The sequence below is a fragment of the Falco biarmicus genome, chromosome 10 (assembly GCF_023638135.1).
Source record: "Falco biarmicus isolate bFalBia1 chromosome 10, bFalBia1.pri, whole genome shotgun sequence".
Lineage (NCBI taxonomy): Eukaryota > Metazoa > Chordata > Aves > Falconiformes > Falconidae > Falco > Falco biarmicus.
The window spans coordinates 29,914,938-29,937,666 of NC_079297.1; the positions used below are offsets into that span (position 1 = coordinate 29,914,938).

A 22,729-nucleotide genomic window follows, 5' to 3' on the forward strand; every position below is an offset into this window, starting at 1 on the left:
GCCATCAGTATGGAAGAACAATTTCCGTTCTGTGCCCTAATCAGTCCGGATTTGAATCAGTGTTCAGAAATGAAAGAGTTTTCTCGTACCAGTTTCCTGCACTGTTTAGTTATCCTAAAAAGATATTTTCCACTTGAGCAGAACAGAAAATTAAAAGAAGACAGCAGAATGTGTAAAGAGTAAGATTGAAGGGAAGATCTGAACATAATGAAATAAAGGTAAGTAAAAGAATTATTTTGGGCTTCTTCCCTGGTTAGGAAAATAGTTTGTCCATAAAGCCAGAGCAAAGAGTGCATTGATGTTGCATCCTCACAGTCTGTTCACAGAGTTTATACTTTAAATAGCGTAATAGCTGTTCACCAGGTGATATTGTGTACAGAAACTGAGAATTAAGTGCTTGATTCAGTCTCCACACTGAACGTCGCCCTTGTATTTGCACTTGAGGAACGTTAACGGCAAACAGCCTTTAAAAGCAAATGAAACTGTAAGCATTTTCCTGCAAGCAGGAAAATAGGAGCTAATGGAAATACACAGGTGGCATCCATATTATTACAATATATACATGCAAAAAATGCCCATAGTGCCTAGGAGACTTTAAGCAAGGGATGTGTCAGTGAGAGTTCTGTAGGAAAGCAACAGGTCGTGGTTATTCGAGTGTTGCTATCAGCACAGAGCCAAGGACTTGCAAAAGTGTGCCTGTAGGCTTTAGCTATGCATAGGACTTTCTAGCAATCCATCTTTATCTTTTGTATTAGATGGGACTTTTTCAAAAATTTTGTCACTATTCACATCATGTACTCTGAGATTATTTCCATTTTGGCCATTTTATATATTCCTGTATATAGAACTGGCCCTAAAACAAGGCCCGAAAATACTGGTGTGCCACAAGGGTATGTAATAAACATCCACCCCCTGGCGCTGTTGAACAGCAGGCAGGAAAGTGCAGGCACCTTGTAGGGTGAACTTCCGTGCTGAAAGCACAGCTAAATACAACAGTTGTAAAAGATACGATGTTCCTAATAGTCAGGTGCCACTTTTTTTTAAAAAAAAAACAAAACAAACCACTTTTTATTTATTTATTGAGCCAATTCACTAAATTCTGTCACAGTTCCTGATGAGCTTTAATCCATATGTATTAATATTTTATTACAAGGGAGCTGTAGAAAAACCCTGGAGTAAATCAAAAGGATTAATTTGTTTTCCTCTTAACCATAGAAAGAAATGGTTAGGATTGCAAAATAATGTAACTTCTTCGGCATAGGCTGTCCACAATACTATGGCTGTACAGCAAGTACACCTTTATGACAAACAATTAACAGTAGCTAATAGATAGAACTGGTATTTTGCATTTTGGATTCATAGAGTAAGCCTATTTTGCATCAGAATTTCTCAGAGGTAATCTTTTACTGGGTAGCAACATAACTATTTGAACTGTGAAAACTGAATGTAGTGCCGTGACGGTAGCATGGAAATGCTTTGTGTTTCAAATTCTGCTAGAAAAACCTCAGAAATTGGTTTTTTTCAGGTAATGCTGGCAGGCAGGTGGACTGTTGGTACAGGAGACGTCTAGGGATTGGGATGGGGTAGTATTGATGATGATCAGATATGGGTAGTGTTGGTTAATCCTCCTGTTAGCACAGCATAGGTAACTCCAGCTGAGTCCCCTTTTTTCTGTGCAGCGGGCTGCATGCCCAGGGAAGCAGCAGAATGGCTGTGCAGCAGCTGAGGCCGTAAGAGGACTCGTCAGTACAGACAATTGAACAAATGCCCAGTAATCAGACTACTCTCACATGAAACCTCTACTCCCTTCATCTGCTGCTGATTTGGAAAACCACTTTATGTCAACATAGGCAAACAGCGGAGATGGCAGATAGCCTGTGTCCGTTTGAAGCTGTTGGCAGAGACCTGAAAGCATTTTAATGTGGATTTTTAACCTCTCCCTTTCCTGTCAAACAGTTCTGTCACCCATGTGGGCTTGAAGATACGTGTTGTCTGGCAGGCTTGTTCATTCTGTATGTGGTTTGGTACCTGATACAGCAGCTATGATTTCTTTAGCAACAGGCAGCTGGATTGCCTTAGTTAAGAGGTTCAGGAAAGAATTGTAAAATGTTGCTCCTTGCAACTTTAAAATAAAAACCCAAACAAAACTAGATTTTTTCAAAGGCATGAGCAGCCAGGATGAAACTTCTGGCTTGCCAGATTTCTCACACACCTGTCCCTTCGAAGCCAGCATGTCGGATTGCAGAGAAAGGCTTTGCTACTGTTAGTTTCGTTAAACATTAATGCCGGTTTCCTCCCTTTAAGTATACAAAGAGACAAAGGTTTGACAGACGCACTCAGACGGTGTGTCATTTGTTGCTTGACAAGTGAAGCAGGCAGCATGCAGGAAGCACAGAGGCTACGGCAGGGCGCGGGTGGCTGAGAGCAGAATTCCTCCGTCTCCATTCTGCATCTTTCCAGGAGGGAAGAGCTTCTAAGTAAGTCTGGGATTGGTAGGCTGAAGCAATCTCAGTGATGAGTAGTTGTGTGCTTGTCAGAGGCATGAGAGAAGGAAACTAAATAAAGTAGAAGTGAAGAGCATGACGTGCCTTAGCACTGAACTCCTTAATGTCCTTTCTCATAACCAGTTTTGCAGTAAGTGGGCTTTTACTCACAGACAGGAACTTGATGCCGGTCTTCAGCTTACTAAAGACAGCGATAGGAGTAGCTTTAATTTCTAGTTTGCAGCTGTGGTATAGGACAAGGGACTTTGTGGGTCTATAATTTTTACAGCCCGTTCTTTTCCTGTTCTTCCCATGCCTCTCTTGCTCTCAGATAGAACGTAACTTCTCTGCTTGGCTAAATGAATGTTACTGTCTATTCTGATAAGATTCCATGTTTTCCCCCTTTAATTCTTAAAAAATGATTTTTAAGTTATGCAGCAGTATTCATACCCATGCGTTCTGCCACTGCTCTCTCCCCCCCCTGCCCAGATACGCCCCTGGATGACAGTGTATATGAGGAATGACATCCTTTATTTCCTGGCATACTTGCGACGCATACTTTGGACATACTAAACTAAATTTGGTTTTATTGTATAGAAAGTGTTAGTACATTAGAGAGAGCCCATACTTATATATACTTAGGCTGAATACGGCTTACAACAACTGTGCTTTTCTAAACGCTGGCCAGCTGCCGAAATGGAAACCCAGTGGTAAATGCAGTGCTCCTGGCACACTTTTGTGTGTTGTGTTGGTTTTGATGCCTGGTTTCAGTTGGTTTTTTTTTAATACGTTTTCGAAGAAACTTACTTTCTGGGGTATGAGACAGCTTGAGATTTTTTTCCACTGAATAAATCGCAGAAGTCTTACAGGTTTGTGCTTTTCAAGAAAACATCAGTATTGCGGGCCAAACTCTGTGAGGCTCTGAGGGATATAACTTAAGGTCAGAATCTGGACTTCAGTTTGCTGCTTCAAATATTCATTAGTTGAGAGCCCATGGGTTACTGCAAGGAGGTTGTTGTTAGTTTTTCTAGTCTTTAGAGAGCAAATATTTTCACAGCTGATGAGCTTATAACATTGATAGTTGCTTTTTCTTGCTGCCTTATACACAGATGTTGGTATTGCCTCATTTGCTCTGTAAGGCTTTCATTTTATTGATGCTTTGCCTGATGCTATCTGTGTATCTTCCTGTAGGGATGTGAGGTTTATTTCTGACTCTGTCCTGAAAGGAAAGGATGTGGGATAGAAGAAATGTCTATTTGCTTTCAGTTGCTGTAAGTTAAATGTTTAGTTCCCTAAATTAAGTAGAACTTCCAGTTCCTTATTACTGTGCAGCACTCCTGTTAACATGTCAGTGGTAGCAAAATGTTTTCATCCTCAGGGTTATAATGCATGCAAATTCTCTCATAAGATTTTAAAAGTAGAAAGGTATTGGCCAGCTCCTTATAAAACCTAATAGGCCAACAAAAGAGTATAAAACTAAATCTGCACTTTTATAAGAAGCCAAGGTCTTGTGAGAATGAAATGCTTATAAAGGATATATAAATTCCCAAATATTATCCTGATTCCAAATCTAGGCTTAAAATCCGACAGCTCTTGTAGGTGTGGTGGTGAAATGTGGTCTGGGAGGCTCATTTCAGCTGGATGAGTAATGTACACGTTTACGTTACCCTTGATCATGGTGAAGAAAGTGATGGGGAGTGTCTTTCCCTGACCTAACTGTGCTCCTGTTGACAGTTAGGGTTAGCAAAAAGCAGAGAGAAGCCAGTGGCTGAATCTTTTGGAAAGTTTCTTTTAGATCATGATTTTGAATATTTAAACATTGCTTAAGCACTGGCTGATCGTTCTTTTGTTAATATTCAGTGAAACTGAATTAGGGCCAGATGTAGCCTTTGGTCAAGTTAAGTATCTTGTCTGGACTCTTAGGTAAATAAGCATGATGGCAACAAGCATTGCAAATCATAGCTTGGGGGTTTTTTTCCTTTTTCTTCTTTTCTTTTTTTTATTTTTCTTTTTTCTTTTTTTTTTTTTTTCAGTTTGTGTCTGCCAAAATGGGGAATAAATAGATCAAATACTTTTTCAGAGCTGTGTTCAACTGAAAAAATCACCCTGACAACTCTTGTCTGGCAAAGTCTTTCATATGACACTCAGTTGTAGGTTTGCCCAACACATTTCCGTATTTTCCTGCCTTGTTTAGCTAAACAAAGTAGAACAGAGCATACAGTAACCAGTCAAATATAGTAACCTAATTTAATTTTCAGTGCAAATGTTATTTAGACTGAAACTTTGTTCTTCGTAAGTGTGCATTTGCACCAGGTCAATACCTGAAATCTTCCTATAATAACAGTTTTTGCATCAGTTTGCATCTGTAGCAACTTCTTTGAAGTAATTCTTGATTTGTGCTGAAATAAGCCAGAAGAAAATCAGACCCTGATTCATAGATGTTTAATGACAGTGAATGAAAAAGGGCCATCAGTGAAGGTGTTTTTAGGATTTGGTTTTATTTCTCATTATCTTTTTGATAGATCTATATCTTTTATATATTTGACTGGTAATAAATTAAACTACTTTTTTTCACCCAAGTTGAGTCTGTTTTGCCCATGATGGTAATTGGTGACTGATCTCTCCCTGCCCTTGTCTCAACTTGCAAGACTTTTGTTGTATTTTCTCTCCCCTGCCCAGTTGAGGAGGGAGAGTGAGAAAGCAGCTTTGGTGGGCAGCTGGCATCTAGTCAGGGTCAACCCACCACATCTATGCACACTGTAACGTGTACCAAGGGTCATGTTTGTTGTCATAGCTGGAATTTATTTTGCATTCCATAAGGTCAGAGCCACTGAAGAAAATTATGCTGATAAGAGGCCAGGGCTGTGAACCTTCAAACGTTTCCTCCTCCAGAGGCAGGATGCAGCCTTCAAAGATAAGACGTGTCGTATACTCAATTAGCATGCACAGGGCAGACTGTGAATGTCTATTTTTGTTATTTTACCCATAGTTACGTTCTTTTGCTGATACACTCTGTTTTACAGACACTATGAGAGGAGCAAGGGAATATAACTATGAGTGATTGAGCTTGTGGTCTGTTGTGTGGGTTTGGATGGATTGTATATGATGATATGAGGGATATCAGCTCACAACTTACAGATCAGCATAAGTCATAGCAAGCAGTGGCACCTTCTGAAATGCTGTTTGTACCCTCAATCCGTCCTCACACCAAAACTGTGCTGCAAGTCTATACTAGTTGTTTCTTCTGAACATAGAAAGTATTACATATTACTTGAGCATGTATTTCTGGTATTTGAGAAAGCAGCAAGTGTCATGTGTTTCCTTCCATCTCCCTTGCTTCAGTATATCCACAAGTCATATTTCACTTATCAGCTGGTTCTTCACTTTTCTGCTTTTTCAGGTGCTGAAAAAAAAAATCCTGCATCTAATTTTGTTCTTGCAGTTGTTCACACAAAAGTCATGTGCTGTGAGAGATATTAATAGCGCTTCCCTTTAGAAAATCTGTTATGAATATTTGATTTGTTCTTTAAAACAAAGAAAAAATGTAACTTTGGGGAAACTGTTTTGGCCATCTTCAAGGGTTGTAATGAATGTCAACATATAGGTGAGAGGCAGACTTGCAAAGCTCTGGCAGAATTAGTTCCACAGAGTTTATTGCTTTGAGATTTCAGAGAAGATAAACAAGCATGTTGAAAAATCACCTGTGCTTTGAAAAAGCAAAGCTGAGAGCTTCCATGTGTGCTGGAGCTTCATTGGACATGCTGGAGCATGTTTAGACATGCTGCTAAAGAACAAGTTTCAAGGACTGGCAGTTCTTAAACAGACAAATAGAGCTTGTGCATTCTGCCTGATTTAAGAAAATGCTGTAATTTGCTGTGTTGCCACACTTTCTCCAACAAAACTCCCAAGATCTTAAGAAAGCAAGTGAGACTAAAGCATGCTGAACTGTTTCCAGAACATAATAAAAATACATAATTGGAGTGGAGATATAGCAGTTGAAATATCTATTGCATAAATTTTTACTCAGAACATGTTATGGGAAAATAGTAACTATGAGGGAGGCTTCCATTTTTCAACTTTGAATTTTATTTTATTTTTTTAAAAGGAGAATAAGCAATGGTCCAGTGAAACCAATGTACTGTACTTCAGTGGAAAAGAGAGAATGGTGCTCTCTGATATTTCGTTTCTTGCTTTTGATTTCTTTCCATGTGCAATGAGCTTCTGGTTGCTGTGATGGAAGGTACAGCTCAGGCTAGTCAAATCTTCTGTGCTTTGGGTAGTCATTTCTGTCTGAACACAGGGAATGAAAAAGTCTTAAAGATGGTATTGTTTAAAAACCATCCTGCACTTGCCTTGTAACAGAGCAGAAGACTACCATAAATCTAGAGCAGCAGGAAATCTAGCCCTCTCAGTCTAGATAATTTCACAATTTCCTGTTATCTTCTTCACCCTTCAAAATTTCTTGGCAAAGGCTTGTAACCTAGTGCATGCTGATTGATCACATTTTATTTTACACTCATTAGTCATCATCAGATTTTCTTGCTGTCTTTGCTTTACAGATCCACTCTAATTCAAGTATTTAGGATCTGACTCATCAGCTTTGATTTATTTGCTCTTTTTTTTGTACAGTTGTAGAGCATAGTTGCCACTTCACGTAATTTGCTTTGGCAGAATGACTCCTGAATTTCACTGGTATAAATCAGACGTTTTGCTTCTAAGCAGTCAAAACACAGTTCAGCTGCAGTTAGCTGTGTTCCTGCGTACTTCTCCTTATGAACCAATTGCAAAGACCCAGAGCTCTGGAGGGGTTTTACACACAGGAATTCACCACAGCATCTTGCAAATGGGTTCCACGATTGTTATCATTTACTCGGTACTTCTTGGGAGCACAGAAACTAGAGCTTGTAAAAATGGCACACAGCTTGATTTTTTTTTGTTTTGTTTCACAGTCCTAGTGGCCTATCATTTTGTAACTAGTTCTGATATGGTCTCAATTTTTATTTAAATGGAAAGTATCAAAATTCATTGGGGGAAAAAGAAATTCAGAAGTACAAACAGAAAAATAATTGGTGTTTCTATTTTTATTCTATCTTTAAACATTTTGTGATATTTATCCACTTTGATTTTATTGCTTCATTCTTTCTAAATGCTGGGACTTTTCCATCACTAGCACATGTTCATGGGAGTGAGCCTATTTCAAACAGTCTTACAATGCAAATTCACCATTCAGTTTGGGAAAGTATTTTCTGTCTTTGTTTTTGACACAATCCCAAAGTCAACAGTCAAGGGGAGGAGGTTATCTGGAATGCAGATTTTCAGGGGTTTGAGCCATGCTGCTGGTGAGAGCTCAAAAATGTAAAGGGTCTGGTGGAAGAGAGGGGCTCTTGTGTTGCCACTTACATCACTTTCCTTCCTAAGTGAGAGGCAAGATATAACAAGTTGTACTACTTGCTTCATTTCCAAGTTGAATCAGCTCAAAAACCACTTTAGTACTGTGTGCCCAGCACTGGAGTGTGAAAAGTTCACCTCCTTTACTCACCATAAATTCTTACTTACGTTTAAGATAATTAAATATCATCTGTAGTTATCTACTTATGTAGAAAATTACAATACTGTATACTATGCCAGAGTGCAGAATATATTGTAATAGGAAGATTTACTGCCAAACAAAACTGGATTTAAATCCAGTAGTGCAGGAGATCCCTTTTGTCTGGTCTCAATGTTCCCATAAGCCCTAGTTACAAGGAGTAAAAATCAATAACATGGATTTTAAAGTCCTTTTCTACTCCTTGTACAATTAGTATAAAAAAAGATACAATTAATCTTCCTTGATGTAGTATGCAAAGCAGCTGTTCAAGCTGCTCATTTATATTTGACAATGTCAAAACTTAAAAGTATCGTCAATAGATGGGATCCTCTTGGGCCATCTCAGCTAAGCAACAAAGCCGTTTCAGACCAGGTATTTTGGTGATGGTTGTAGTTTGACCCTCATGCTAACCACCTAGTAACCCAGTTAGACCAGTCTGACTACCTGCGTTTGTCCCTGAGCATTGGAGCATTCGCTGTTCTGCCTTACGGTAATGCCTTGCTGAGTGCTTTGCAGCAACCGCTGTTACTGTCTGTCCCCCCTACTGAGGACGTCACTGGGGGTGAGGGAATGAAAAGAAATGGCACAGCAGTGCAAGGAAATGATGCTGAATCTTCGCTTCTCTTTGCAATGGTTAGTTTCATAAGTCATCTCAAAATGCAGCCAAACCACTAACTGGTAGTGTTTGATAGCTAAAAGTGGACTTCTCATAGCTTTTTGGAGGAAAGCACTGAGGAAACTATTCCTAGTTCTTGTATAGAGAGAGGAAGAGGGAATTATTTGGGAAGTGTCCCTCAACATTGCCTCAACTAAAGTTGTTAAGGTTTTTTTAGCCTTCTTCAAAATACTCTGCTTTTTCGCACCTGGAGAGGCATAACTGGAAGATTGCTGTAATGCGGTAGTGTGTTCAGGTTTTGTTTGTGTAAAAAGTATTGATTTGTACCAGGACCTTTCACAAGCGCCTGCCTGACAGAGGCAGAAGCATGTTTTTCTCTTTGTTTGCCAGGTGATTTCCTGGCAGCAGTGCCCTTAGGGTGGTGTGAAACTGTACTAGTTACAGGGAGCTGTCGGTACGGAACATTTTGAAAAATGCTTGTTTTGCCCAGGTCACAGAAGTAATGACACAGAAACACTGGTTCTAATTTGAGCTTCTATTGATCTCTACCTTTTCTCTCCTTTGCGTACTATCTTAAATCAAGTGGAAGCTCAATCGAAATTAATATCATAGGAAGCTATTTTATCTGTTCTCAGAAGCAGTGCATCAAAATGTGTATGGCGCACTTGGTTCCAGTTAACAGGTGAGCAGGGTGTGCTTCCCTCGCACTTTGCCTTGCTCTGGAAAGGATGGATTCTGGTGTTTCACACTCACGGTGGCTGACATAGAGTAGTTGCTGCTCCTTACTCAGGAGACCCTTCTGTGCCGCTGAACCGCTCTGTTACAGTCTGACCATACAAGGCTCTGCTTTTGGGTGGACGTAGTCTTGCCTCTTGCTCAGTTCAAAAGATGTGCATCCTTATTTTTTGTTTCTGCATCCTGGATTATGGGTAGGAGTCAGGTCTGAACCCATAATATGATCCATTTTTAGTGTGAATACAAAAATGCAAGTACAGCTTTTTAATGTGAGAAGTTACACTTGCATGGGAGAAAATACACTTTTGAAAGTCCAAGAATCCAGTAAGTTACATCTTGTTCTCTGAGTTTATTTCACTTGCTTTTCAATTATTTGGAGGCTTATACTGGTTGAAGATTGGGACGTAGATCAGCTTATCTGGGCATACAATACAGCCCCCAGGATTTAGGGTGTTTTCAGCATTCAGTGATAAAGATAATTTCAGTTTTTCATCCTGAAGTCTGAACACATCCATTTTGTTTGCTCAGTAGCCAAAAGGACTAACAAGATGCCAGAAAGGTGTGGGCTTTACTATTCTTTCCAATGGAATGCTAGCAATGGATTCCTGAATTAGTGCTTCAAAATACCATTTTTGTGCAATATTTTGCTTGAGAGAGGTTCTTTATTTTAAAAAATAAAGAGCATCATTAATTGTAAAATATTATTAATTTGTAGTGTTGCATGAAATAATTTGAAAGTTGGTAGACAAGTATTTCTTAGCATTCTCGCTTAGAAGTTTCCAGAGGATTTTGAAGTTACATCCTCAATTACCTGAAATCAGGACAGCTTTAGTGTCTGTATTAAAAATCAGTTCTGCTGCTCTTGCAAGGCAAATTTTCTGCTGCTTTTGCTTCAGATCTCTTTAAATATGTGCTAGAGCAACTAGAAGTCTCTTGTAATGTGTGGTGGGCCAAATCCGCTCAATATACAAGCCAACATAATTACGGTCACAGCTGATTCTGTGTTATTATTACTTTAGGTTGGATTGTTCTGATGGAATGGCACAATGCTCTGAGAAAAATCAGGGAAAAGCAGAAAACCTAAATAAAACACAAAGAGATCAGTATTTTCTAGCAAAAGTGGGGAGAAAGTCCTAAGGAATAAAAACAGTGCTGTGTGGCTTTGCATGAGCTCACCAAACATCAGTGTTTCTGTGAAATGATGGGATCTCATCAACAGGAGCCTGGAAAGACCCAGTACCTTTTTGTCAACACGTTTCTTGCTCTGGGTTTTGGGTTTTTTTTCAGTAAATGGGCTCCCAAGCATGAGCATGTTGAAGTGGGAAATTCCCTGGATCAGAGAGCCAAAAACTGTCTTATTATTCTGTAAATGTTGGTTTAAGCAGGGCAGACGGGATTTACAAAACTGAAAAGTCACTGAGCAGCTTCTGCCAACTTGCCTTTCCTCAGCACAGGATGATCTGCAGAGTCACTCCTGACGCTTCAGAAGTGCTAAAACAGTGCTGGTGGAGTCTGAGCCGCTTAGCTCAGAGGTCAGAGCAGGACAGCGGGAGGCAGGAGTCATGTAACTTACTCAAGGCAAGTCACTAAACCACCCTCCAGTCACCTTTAATCCCTGGTCGTCTGAAAGGCAACTTAATATTGTTATTAGTGTTTTTAAAAAGCTTGTGGATGATGGATGCAAACTCTAATAACTGCTCATTCTTGTTATCCACCATACTCCAATTTCCAAAAGACATATAAAGCCAGCTCTTTGGCCACCATTCTGGCTGCCTCCTGTTGGTGAAAGCTGTCTCTTGAAGCGGTGGGAGTTGTCTGCATTCGTTTCTCCAATTTTCTGGAGTTGGTGTTTGGCAATAGAAGCAGGTAGCAGCTCTGCTTCTGCTCGACTGGATCAAAAGGCCAGGCTCACTGGTTTTGGTACTGATTTTGTATGGCCTGCTTTCAGAGTGCTCTCTAGGAATTAAATTCTCCCTCTTCTACACACAGCCAAGTGTTAGCACCCATGTTTTGCAGGTAGGAGACTAGTGTCTTCTCCAAAATCAGAGACTTTCTGACTTTTGGGCCAGGTACAGGGTGAGGGTCTCAGGCATTTACAGCACCAAGAACCAGCCCTTCTCCATCACCATAGATTTTTTAGTATGTCACCTTGCTAGACACCTCACAAAGAGGGCAGGAATTAAGTTTTTTCGCCTTTTGCTTTGTGACAAGTAGGGTGTGAATTATCTCAAAGCAATGGGGCAAGTGATTCTCGGTGCAGATGAGATACAGCTCTGCCATTATACACAGGTGTTCATTGGAGCTGGTGGAAGGAGATGCCTGTTGATACTAGCCTTTATTGGAGAAAACAATATGAATACATACATTGCTCCATAGAAAACCTATCTTTATTTGAAAACGGGCTTGGAGAATTACAAGTTTTTAAAAAAAATTAAAAGTTTTTTCTATGTTTGGGTGAGAAAAAGAGAAACTGGAGAGAGGACACTGAGTCAGAATTTAAAGATCAATTGTACCTGGAGCTCAAAATCCTACAGAGTGTGACTGATAGCAGTTTTCTCCTACTGTGGGTAATGTTGCTGATTTCTGAGGGAGTAACTCGCATCAGCAAAGCTAAGAGAGCTGGAAATCACCTCTCAGCTTCTGTCTGCTCCCCTCACTGTGCAGCAGAGTCCCGCCAGAGAGGAGTTTCAGGGTCTGTGACCTGTTTACAAGATGCTGTGGGCTGCTTGGCAGGTGATTTGCAATTCCCTGCTGACTTGCCAGCACTTCCAGAGCTGTGCACCTAAGGCTGCCTGTTGGAAGAATAAATACCCTTATCAGAGAGGGGATCAGAGCAACTTCTTCCAATGTGTTTTATGAAATGCTGATACTCTCAAAGAAATATCACTTCCCAGAAAAAAGGTGCTGTTCAAGTGAACTTGTTAAGAAACTGAAACTTGACTCCATAATCTTTATTTATGCTGTGTGTACGTAACATGTTGAAAGTGTATGTAACGATATGCTTTGTAAGGTGCTGCATGTATCATTATGTATGTAAAAAAACTTCAATAAAAACATTTTACTTTACGATCTTTGTATGGAAGACTGCAAGTTATTTATTTGTCTCTGTACAATAATGCTAGTTTTAAGTCTGTGGAACTATTGTGCCTTCAAGAGAATATTCTTCTAATGGAAGTAGGTTTCTTGGGGAAGGACCATTTTAGTATCCACTGATCAGCTTTGGGGCTTTTTTTTTTCTATTCTGTTCTTGCCACTGTCCTTTAGAGATTGCATGCCTTATGGAAAGCTTTGTTTCTCTTTCTTGTTGAATTAGTCCTATAGCTTTTATCTGGATTACTTAAATATACAGTATAATGCAATGTAAAACAGAATCTTTTTGTAAACTTTGGTATCGCAAGTACTTAACAGCATACACCTTCAGAGGGCCTGTTGCTCTGCAGCCCCAGCCTTGCAGAGTGGAAGTGAGCAGGAGTTTTGTAACTGAATCCAGGGGTTTCAAGATGGAACTTTAAGTGCACTAACCTCACTGGGGACCTGGGATTTAAAAGAATGGCTTATATCTCTAAGAAGAAATGTTTTGAAACTTCTGCAGGTTATGCAAATCATGCCTTCCCCCTTTTCCTCCTCCCCTGATGAGTCAACAAGCCTTTTCCAGGCAGTGAAAAGAACTGAAAAGATGTTTCTTAAAGTGTAAGGAGATGAAGGACTATGCCTATAGTATTTTCTATGTAGCGAGCCAAAGGCAGAGAGAGAATTGTCAGCGTGTCCTTCACCTCTGCTGTCCCATTATTACCTTTACTCTAGTTGTTTTGTGTTTTATTCTTGCTTTTGTCAATATAGGTTATCAGTTAGAATCTAATCATTGAGTTTTAACATGCTAAAGCATTCCATGTGGCCTCTTTGCAGGGTCTGCCCCTACCCCCCAGCTGAATCCTGGCGATGGATTTAGCCGATGTGCCGCTTCAAAGGTTGCAGCGGAGGCTGTAGTCTTTGTGCAACATGCACACATTTCTATCGGGTCATACCTGTTTCGGTGAGAGAAATGTCAGTGCAGCGCTGGGGCAAGCCTGCACAACATACAAGGGATTAGGATAACACAATCTCAAGTCTAAGCTAAAGGGGAGTGTTAAGAATAATATACAATTTTGACTTTGTGACATTAAACTGAAGAGATTGAGATGAGACAGACAAATAATGGAGAATCAGGGCACCCCAGCAAGCCTGAGGAGGCTGAGTTAGGTTGCATCTTTGGGCACTATGAAGGTATGTAGGCCAAGATAAGCCACTACAAATGTTATGCTGCAACAATTAGCCAAAACCACTCCATCTGTCACCTGTTTTTGATTTTCTGATCTCTCTTAAGACACCTGTATGCAGCTATATAGAATAGCAGGCAATTTAACTTCTAGGATGAAGAGTGTGTTCTGATATGTATCCTTTCTGTCCTGAAATGAGGAAGCTTTAAGCAATTGTTGGTGGAGTATTTGCTGTTGTCTTTGGCATGAGACCTCTTGTTTCCTATAGGCACGTTTATTTTTCAAAACAATGAAGAAACAGAAGTCACTAAGCAGTGCAACTTCTGTGCCGAAAAGGCTTGATTATTACAGGACTCTGAAAAAGAGATAAGTTCCCTTTTATGATAACTTGATCATTGTCCTTTTCTGAATGGAACTTACCTCTTTTGTGATACTTCCAAACTTCGCTTGCGAAGTATCCACTGTAGGAAATTGGGATGACATCTAGTAATTTGGTTTGGGGGTGTGTTCGGAGGAGAAGAAAATATCTCCTATGTCAAAGTAAATTTTTTGGAAATATCCCCAGTGCTCTGGATTTTTTAATTGGTGCGTAGAGCTTGGCACCTCTGCCTGTAGGTATTGGCCAGCTGTTGGGGAGAAAACCGTATAGCAGCAAGGATCTTCCGAATCTTTTCTCCCTTTTTCTATAGCAGAGAGATTTTCTCCCACAATTTCTTTTGGTCACTTGGATTTTGTGTGTATGGGGCAGTTTATAAAAAACCAACTTGTCCACAGTCTTCACAGAACAGGAACTTAACTGCATATGCAAGGCATGACTTTTAGGTCTTTCCTCTTTCCATACTGTTTGGAACAGAAGGGTTGCTAGGGCAAAACGTTAACGATTATTTCTGCTATGGTTTCTACGTATGTATTGTGGCAGTGCAGTAATCCCCCTTTTTTGCAATGGTTTTCGCTTAATTTTCTGATTGCTGGCTCATTGTTGAGCCAGCTGATTAACGTGTTGTTTAATTTCCTTTTGTTGCAAAGACTTTTAAGAACAAAAAGACAATGTACAAAACCCCAGTAACAATAGCTGATTTTGTAAACCATGGCAAAAATTTGTTCTGAAGATTTTTTCTAGGGTAACACTGAGACCTTTCGGTATAGTTTATATTCTTCAACACATACTGTGGGCAGATTAATATGTTGTTTCAATCTGTAATATTCTTTCAGTAAGAAATTACTTCTGTTTGATAAGGAGAATTTAATCTGTTGATCACAAAAACAGACCAAAGACAAAACAGGTTTTTATTTTGCTGTTTTATTTAGTTTACTGTATACATTGGGAATTTGAAGTGCTGTGGCTAGAAGACAGCAGTGGCTGACCACAGTGTAACTTTGCTTCAGATGTTATGAGTTAAAAACTACCATCTTCTTAAATCGGTTTGCTCACTGCGACCAGTGAGTAAACTGTGCTTCTTGTTGGTCAATCTTTCCCATTTTTATTGGAGTGGGAATCTTCTCCCTGACAGTCCCCTTTTCCTGCAGAATGATTCCTTGTTCTGGGGAGGCCAGGGAGCTCTTCTGCTGGCGGTGGTAGATGCATGCAAGGCAGTGGTTTGCTATGAGAATCTCAGCGGTCTTTAAACTCAGGAAACTTGGAAAAACTGGGAGTCAAACAGGTGAAAAAATTGACTTTGGATGTGCTGAATGCCCTGCTCATCAGCTCTTCACTGACACCGGTTAATTACTGCCACCTCCATGCCCCTTACTCTCTGGCTGAACGGTATCTGGTCCTCTTAGTGATGCTTTGGGTAGTTTTGTAGTGTACAGACATCCTCTGCTTTACCTGCAGCCAGAAGAAGATTGGCAAATAACTTTAGTTTCCCCAAGGACTTGATTTTTTATTTCTTTCTGCTTCTAGGTGTCAGTCAGTCTCTCCACCGCCTCTTTTGTCCCCGCGAAGAAGTCCAGCCTACCCCCTCAGCGATAGTGAAGACTCTTGCCGCTCTACTCGGCTCACCAAAGTCTCCAACTCCAGATTGCGCCTCAAGGACTGGAGCAGCCGCACATCTACGTTGAGAAGCACCTCCACAAGTCCATCAGACACTGACTCCCTGAGCCACCCTCTCAAAGCCATCAGTGTGGGTGCTTTGGATAAAAGGCTGTCTGTCTTCAAGACTGAGGACCAAAAGGAGAGTCCAAAGGAGGCTCAAGATGGGGAAGCAATAGGGAGCCATCTGCTCACCCGGAGCACTCTGTCCTTGGGCACTGCTACCAACCTGAGGAACCTCTCCCTCAGCCGGGCGAGTGTCCGCTCCCAGGCGCTGGACATCAGGCAGAAGATCACAGAATGGGAGTGCCGCCGGGAGCTGTCCCCCAGGGTGAGCACGTGTGTGGACAAGAGGGATGCTGGGGAGAGGTCGGGCAGTGACAGCTGCCCCAGCGTGCTGACCTCTCCCTGCAGCGAGAAGACATTTGATTTCAAAGGGCTCAGAAGAATGAGCCGAACATTTTCTGAGTGCTCTTACCCAGAAACGGAGGAGGAGGAACTGCTAGACAGGGATTCCTGCCATCGGTTCGAAAAGAGACCAGGCAGGAGTGATCCTCCTTCTGCTGCTTTCCTCAAGGGCCATGTGAGGAAAGAGTCCTCTGCCGTGCTCAACAGGATACAGAAGATCGAGCAGGCGCTGAAAGAGCAGCCTGGCAGAGGCCTCCCCCAGTTACCGAGTAGCTGTTACAGTGTTGACAAAGGGAGGAAAAAGTCTCTGACTCTGAGTACTGTGGAGGGACTGAGTGAAACCCTGAGTGATAGCAAAGGAGGGAGTGTTATTTTGGGGAGCGAACCAGAAACACCTACTGAGGCTGAGAAAAGCAGTAAGACAAAACAGGGGGTTACTGCAAACTCAGCTGGCCCTAAGCTGCTCCTTGAAAGCCCAGCTAACAGTGCGGTGAATCCTGTCCCCAAGCCCAAACGCACCTTTGAATATGAAGCGGACAAAAACCACAAAAGTAAACCTAGCAACGGCCTACCTCCATCTCCTACAGCTGCTGCTCCTCCTCCCCTCCCATCCACCCCAGCACCCCCCGTGACCAGAAGGCAGAAGAAAGAGTCACGCTTTCACAGAAAATCCCAGAATAGGTAAAATTCAAGGAAATGTTTTCTGCTTGATCTTCAATTAAATAAATGTGCTGTATTTTTTCAGTAACAGTATTTTGAATTCTTCTAATGCAATGCTTTTGACCTGAGAAATGCTAAGAATTTTGTGCAAGACAAGTATTTTTTCTGCTGGTCTGTGCTGATGGGATGCACTGGTACAGTACCTTTACATGGCTACAGCTTTGGAGTGCTCCAACCTGCGTTCTCTGATTCCTGAAAAAGGCTCTAGGGTCATGTGTGCTAAAGGTTACCTATTTCATTTTGGCAGAAATGCCCTTACTTGTGATTTTTAATGGAGTACAATTTCATTGTCCTCTTGTAGCAGGACTGTAGCTGATCCGTGGTACTCCTGTCTCCCTGTTCACTGTAACACATACCTGCAGAGAGGGTTTGTGTTGCCAAAGCTTGTTACTACAGCAGTTTGCATTAGTTGTATGCAATGTTGGTGATTTTATTTAATTTAGTGCTTAGACATGTTGACCTAAGTTACTATCAGTAGCTGTAGAGGATTAACGCTGAGAAAACTATGTTTTAGCACAGAAGGGCCTTGTCCTTCCCGAGTTACTGATGACCAGAGTGTATGGTTGTTTCCCCAGCAGTCTGTGGAGCTTGGCTTGTTTTAATTACATGATTCCTCTTGAGTTTTGGAAATGCTAAAACTCATTCTGCTCACTACTTAGAAACTTGTAGGCATAGTTGTTGGTAAGCATTCAAAGTATGGCATTTTTAACAAGTTCACCTATCTGTGCATGTGTACAATACCCACACACACTCTTCCTATTTAGTAAGTAAATGCTTCTGCAAGTAAATGCTAAACAGCATCTCAGATGCATGCTATCAATTCAGTACCTGGCGCTTGATGTTTGCTCAATTAATTAAAAGTTTATGTCAGCACAACCTGACCTGAAGCGTGCCGGGGCAGGAGAAGGAGAAGAGGAGCCTTCAGATTCTGCTCTTTACTTTCAACAGACACCTGCTTCTGAAATGGATCAAACAGCACTGCTGATGTTTGTTGTTTCTCTGAGAAAGGCGGAGGGGGGAATGTGGAAAGCCAAGCTCTGATTAGCAGTACTTATCTTTGAGTTCTGGCAATAATCCCAGAGGAAGTAAATCTAATTTTTAACAAGAATTTGTGAAATAAAGCTGACCTCATTTTGTTCAGCACAACATTTCCAACATACAGAAGATAAACGATAGATTTTAAATGTTCTGCTATAAATGATAGCCTTTATTGGAAAATGAAGGGGCAAGTGGTAAAATGGACTGTGTGGTGGGTGGTGGAGAGGAATGCATAACAGGAGATAATTCTTGCACGGAATCACCGTGTGACAGATGGCTGAATGATCCAAGTCAATCTCCAAGTACACATGCACACTGAGTTTGAGACACCACAGTATTTTGTTAAGATGAATTTGTGAGATGAAGTTTTGAAACTTCTTTCAAGAAGAGGTACGCTTCATGCTTGCACCTGCTGTTCTACAGGTTCAGTCTCCTGTCATAGCATGGTTCAGCAATGGAGCTGCAGTCCTGGGTGGGGCTAGTAGGTATGAGCCCAAAGCAAAAGGAATATTTATCAATTTAAATAGTGATTAGCGGAGTATAAGTTGTAGGATTTACAGTGTTATCATGTGTACCTCATGATTCTTGCAAATCAGTTTGACATTGTACAGGGTAGGTTTCCATTTGTTTGTAACAGCCTTACCCTACTGTGGTTCAGTGATTTCTCTGGACTTACCTGTGATGATTTGAGTAGGTTTAAATCAACCTCCCAAAATCACAGGTTTGCCAGCTGACTTCAAGGCTGGGTGGAAATCCTTTGTAAAATCTTAACTTCATTGTCTTTGCTACTGTCCTTCCTTTACTTACAGTAAGCAGAATTCCAGTATTTACAAAGGGCTTGAGACCATGCAAGTCATCTAAGAATAATATTAGTTTTTGAAATCTTAGTCTCTAAACTGTCCTCTTTTTGAGAACAGATTTAAATCATTATGTCTATGTCTCGTAGCTGCGCGTTTCAGATTGAGCATATGTGTGGTTTGCAGTCATTGGAATGTCATGAGAATGGACTGTGAATATTTATTCTTCTAATATTTTGGTTGAAAACACTGGTTTTCTTTGTGGTGGCTAATTCAACATTATAGTAAAATGGAGGAAGTCTCCCATATTTGCCTGCTAGCATAGAGCCAGTCTGTATCCAGAGGACGTGGTGCCTACAGTAGCTTTTACGTTTCAGATTGATGCAAGCTGGATGTTCTCTAGCAGTTGGAGATCCTCTGGCACAGACACAGCATGGGAAAGGGGTGTCATAGGATAGGCCTGGGACACGTGGACAACAGCTGAGTGCCAGTCCACAAAACCATTCCAATGGTCCTATGCAGTGTCACTGCATCATAATGTTGCCTTGAAATCTATTAAGAGTCAAATATTTAACTACTTTAGGAAGTCTCATTTCAAACACAGGTATGTCTTTAGTGCCTAAGTGTCTTATAACTGTGAGTAGGTGTGGAGGAGCAGATGTCTGGATCTGAACTGCACAGCTTGTTTCTGCCATGATCCTGATGGCATAACACAGACCTGGATATTCTTAAGATCTGGGAAGGGAGAGAAAGTAGGCTTCTAAGCCTGCCCCGACCCATGAGTCCGCTCCAGCAGACAAATAGGAAATACTCTTGTCAAATGCAGTGTCTGTGCAATAGTTGCCTGTAGCAATGCTCTTGAGCCAAATCACAGGCTGAAGTATGTCTCTTGAGACTATGCCACTGCCATATGGTTATGTGGTCAACGTATTTTTCACTCCAGCTAGGGAGAAGAGAGAAGTGGAAAGGGGGTTGATAGCAAGATGATTTATGGTTCATCTAATTTGGGTATCAATGAGTGAAGTATGGCCATTAGCACAGTCTCTGCAAGCCTTACAGCACCTTGGGGTTTATGCTTTGACCGGAGCCTGTTTTTCATACCATTTAACCCTCAGCACTAAATCAGTCAAACGAATGCTAGCCCCTGTACAGCTGGCAATGCAAACTAGATAACTCCCAGCTTCAGTGTAAATACTGCCTCAGAGAACTAGTGCTGGACAAACCGGAGAATGCGGAGGGCTTGGGCTCCTCTTCCCCTAGACCTGCTCAGCAGCACCAAGGCAGGTGTGGGTGAGGGGTGGTGAATTGCCCCTCCTTTGAGTACCCAGGTGGGAGACAAGTTGTATGGGTTCATCTGACCCAGCTGCCCCTCACCTTCTTGCCAAAACCCCCAAACTTTCAGGCCCCCAGCCATCAGCCTGGGTTGCTCATCCACCCCAGAGAGCCTTAATTTCCTCCGTGCTTTGTCCTTGGCTGCCAGTGCTTGACACAGAGTGTGCGAGGGAAATGGGTGACTTCCACGTGAGTCTGCCTTTGGCATTTGTACACTGACCTTTATGCAGGAACATAGCTGAAAGTTCAAGACACATGAGTGTTTTCAAAGTAAGGGCTATATCTCCCAGAGCAACCAGTGGAGGAATGCCTTCCAGAGAAATGTCTTTCTTGAGAAGAGAGGGCCACATGTTTTGGGGCCCCCTCCAAGAGCAAAGCAATTTCTAGTCTGAGAACTGTGCTGCTAGCTTACTCTGCAACCTTTGAAAAATATCACATACTTTCTTGGTATTTTCTCCCTGTCTGCATAATGGGGATAACGATACTTCCAACCTCATAAAAATGTCACAGATTGCTATACTAAAGACTGCTGTGAGCACAGGATTTGAAGTCCTCCAGAAGTTAGTCCTTAAAGCATGATGTGTGATTTTGTTGTTGGTGGTGGTGATTTTATATATCTTTCTTAGCAGACAAATGCTCAGCTAAATGTTTGAGTCATTTTGCATTGTAGTTACTAATTACTTATTGTTTTAAACTTTAGAAAATCCTTTGAGTTTGAGGATGCGTCAAGTCTGCAATCCCTGTACCCTCCCTCCCCAACTGAAAATGGGACTGAGAGCCAGCATAAATTTGGATCGAAGAGCACTTTAGAAGAAAATGCCTATGAAGACATTGTAGGTAAGAACCTGTTTCAGTACATGGGCTGACAACAGGATGTTGAGCGTTGCGGGCAGATCTTGTGCTGTTGAACACATGCCCTGTGCAAGTGCTGTCGGTAAAGAGAGATTAAATGGAGGGTAAATGGGTTTGATGCATCAATGCAAACATAACTGTCAGTCAGCATGCAGGAGGTCTTGATTCCTTCAGACTCCATTGGGTGGTATTGTAAATACTGTTTGGTCAGCTTTTTGCTATGTTTTTCAAGAACCAAATAGTTCTTTTTATCAGGGCCTTGGCTTGAAGCCTTGAGTGGTGTAAAAATGTAAAGAACTGAACTTAAGGCAGTGTTTACAGAACTATCCAATAGCAAGATTAACCTGGCAGGCCTTGCGGGGTCAGCCTGAGCTTTTCAGGACTCTTGCGTGGACTGCCCCAAAGCAGTTGTTTGTAGCACCATTTCTGGTCTCCCCTAAGTCCTAGTTGTTGTTTAAATAAAAATTAATTTCCTTTAGCTATACAGTCATCAGGAATGCACAAAAAAAATACTGTTTTGATTAAGCTTCACAAGAAAAACATGTTTCTTTTGGTCTTAGAAGGAAATGTATGGCCTATGCATACATTCTTTTACCATCAAAAATATTGTTATCATTAACAAAAATTGAGCAGCCCTTCAGAGCACAGTTTTCCACACAAGTGATGAGTATCTCCATTGTTTTTAACTCTTTCAGTGTTGAAATGTTACAACAGATACAAAGGGCACTTCATTTTACTTTGGACAATGAATCTTTATCTGCTGAAAACTGGAGGGATACCAAGATAGTCAGAGGCCCTAGAGCACATGTCCTCTGAAGAGACACTGACAAGCTGGGCTTGTTTAGTCTGGTAAAAAGGAGGACTAGAGGCACTCTAATAATACTGCTTACATATGTTTGAAGGACAAATAAAGATGATAGAACAAAACTCTTTTTGGTCATATCACTTGATACAGCAAGGAACAGTGGCCACAAATTGCAGCTTGGGGCTCTTTGTCCTTATCCTCGAATTCTGTTTCTGGCTTGTCAGCCTCAGTGAAAATGGGAATTTACTCTTTCCGTTTTCAGCTGTACTCTCCCTCTATGCCATTCCAAACAATGTTTTCATAACACACAAAAATGCTGCTGTTCAATGTCTGTTTATAACAATGAGAGTTTTTGTAGATAATAAAAAGCTTTTTTTCTGGAGAGAGCATCTTTATATGCTCATCAGCGTTTTTCATGAACAGTCAGACCACTGTGTAGTTCACACTTGAGAATGTACTGTGCATTAATTGCAGTGTTCACTTTGCTCATGACCTGTTAATGTGCTGCCAGTTGTTAGGTGAAAATGCTTCTTTTCTTTGCTTTGGTTTGTTAAATGTCAAAATAAAATGGGAAGGACTGGTAAGAAGCTTTCTTCAAATGAGAAGAAATCTTGGGTTCAGTAGAACAAAATTGTAACGGGCTCTTCCGATGCATGGGAACTATAAAATAGCTCCCTGCAGATTATAATTTGGGCATTTTGGCAGGGCAGAGAATGCAAAATTCCAGATCTGTGGACAAACACAGAACTTCATTGTTTTGTACTGCTTTTTAACGACCTTTTTCCAAAGTACTTCATTCAATACAGGCAGTGCAGGGGGAATACCAAATCAGTATAATTCTTAAAAAGTGTCAACCATGATTAAAGACAAGATAAGGGAGTTTGATCTCTGGCTTTAAAGAAACGATCACAATTTTGTGTATCACATCTGCATAATTTACACCAGTAGTGCCAGACCCCAGTATCCAAGTAGCACTTTTGTCCTCATACAAACCAGGTGTCTATAAGAGTGAATTTATTTTATAGATATAAAACTGCTTTAAAGCTGTGGACTATGTCACTGCTGCTC

General features: G+C 41.1%; 1 protein-coding gene across 9 annotated transcripts in view; it reads left to right on the forward strand.

Annotated features, from left to right (window-relative positions):
- The window catches only part of DENND2B (DENN domain containing 2B), a 180,379-nt gene that overhangs the window by 90,203 nt on the left and 67,447 nt on the right, over positions 1 to 22,729 (forward strand). For 6 of the 9 annotated variants that reach the window (XM_056353629.1, XM_056353626.1, XM_056353623.1 and 3 more), the window contains 2 exons: positions 15,581 to 16,798; positions 20,705 to 20,841. In XM_056353629.1, coding sequence (XP_056209604.1) covers positions 15,581 to 16,798; positions 20,705 to 20,841 — 1,355 coding nt within the window. Of the gene's footprint in view, positions 1 to 2,375; positions 2,478 to 15,580; positions 16,799 to 20,704; positions 20,842 to 22,729 lie in introns of those variants that run through there. The other 3 variants (XM_056353631.1, XM_056353632.1, XM_056353630.1) reach the window with 2 other exon arrangements.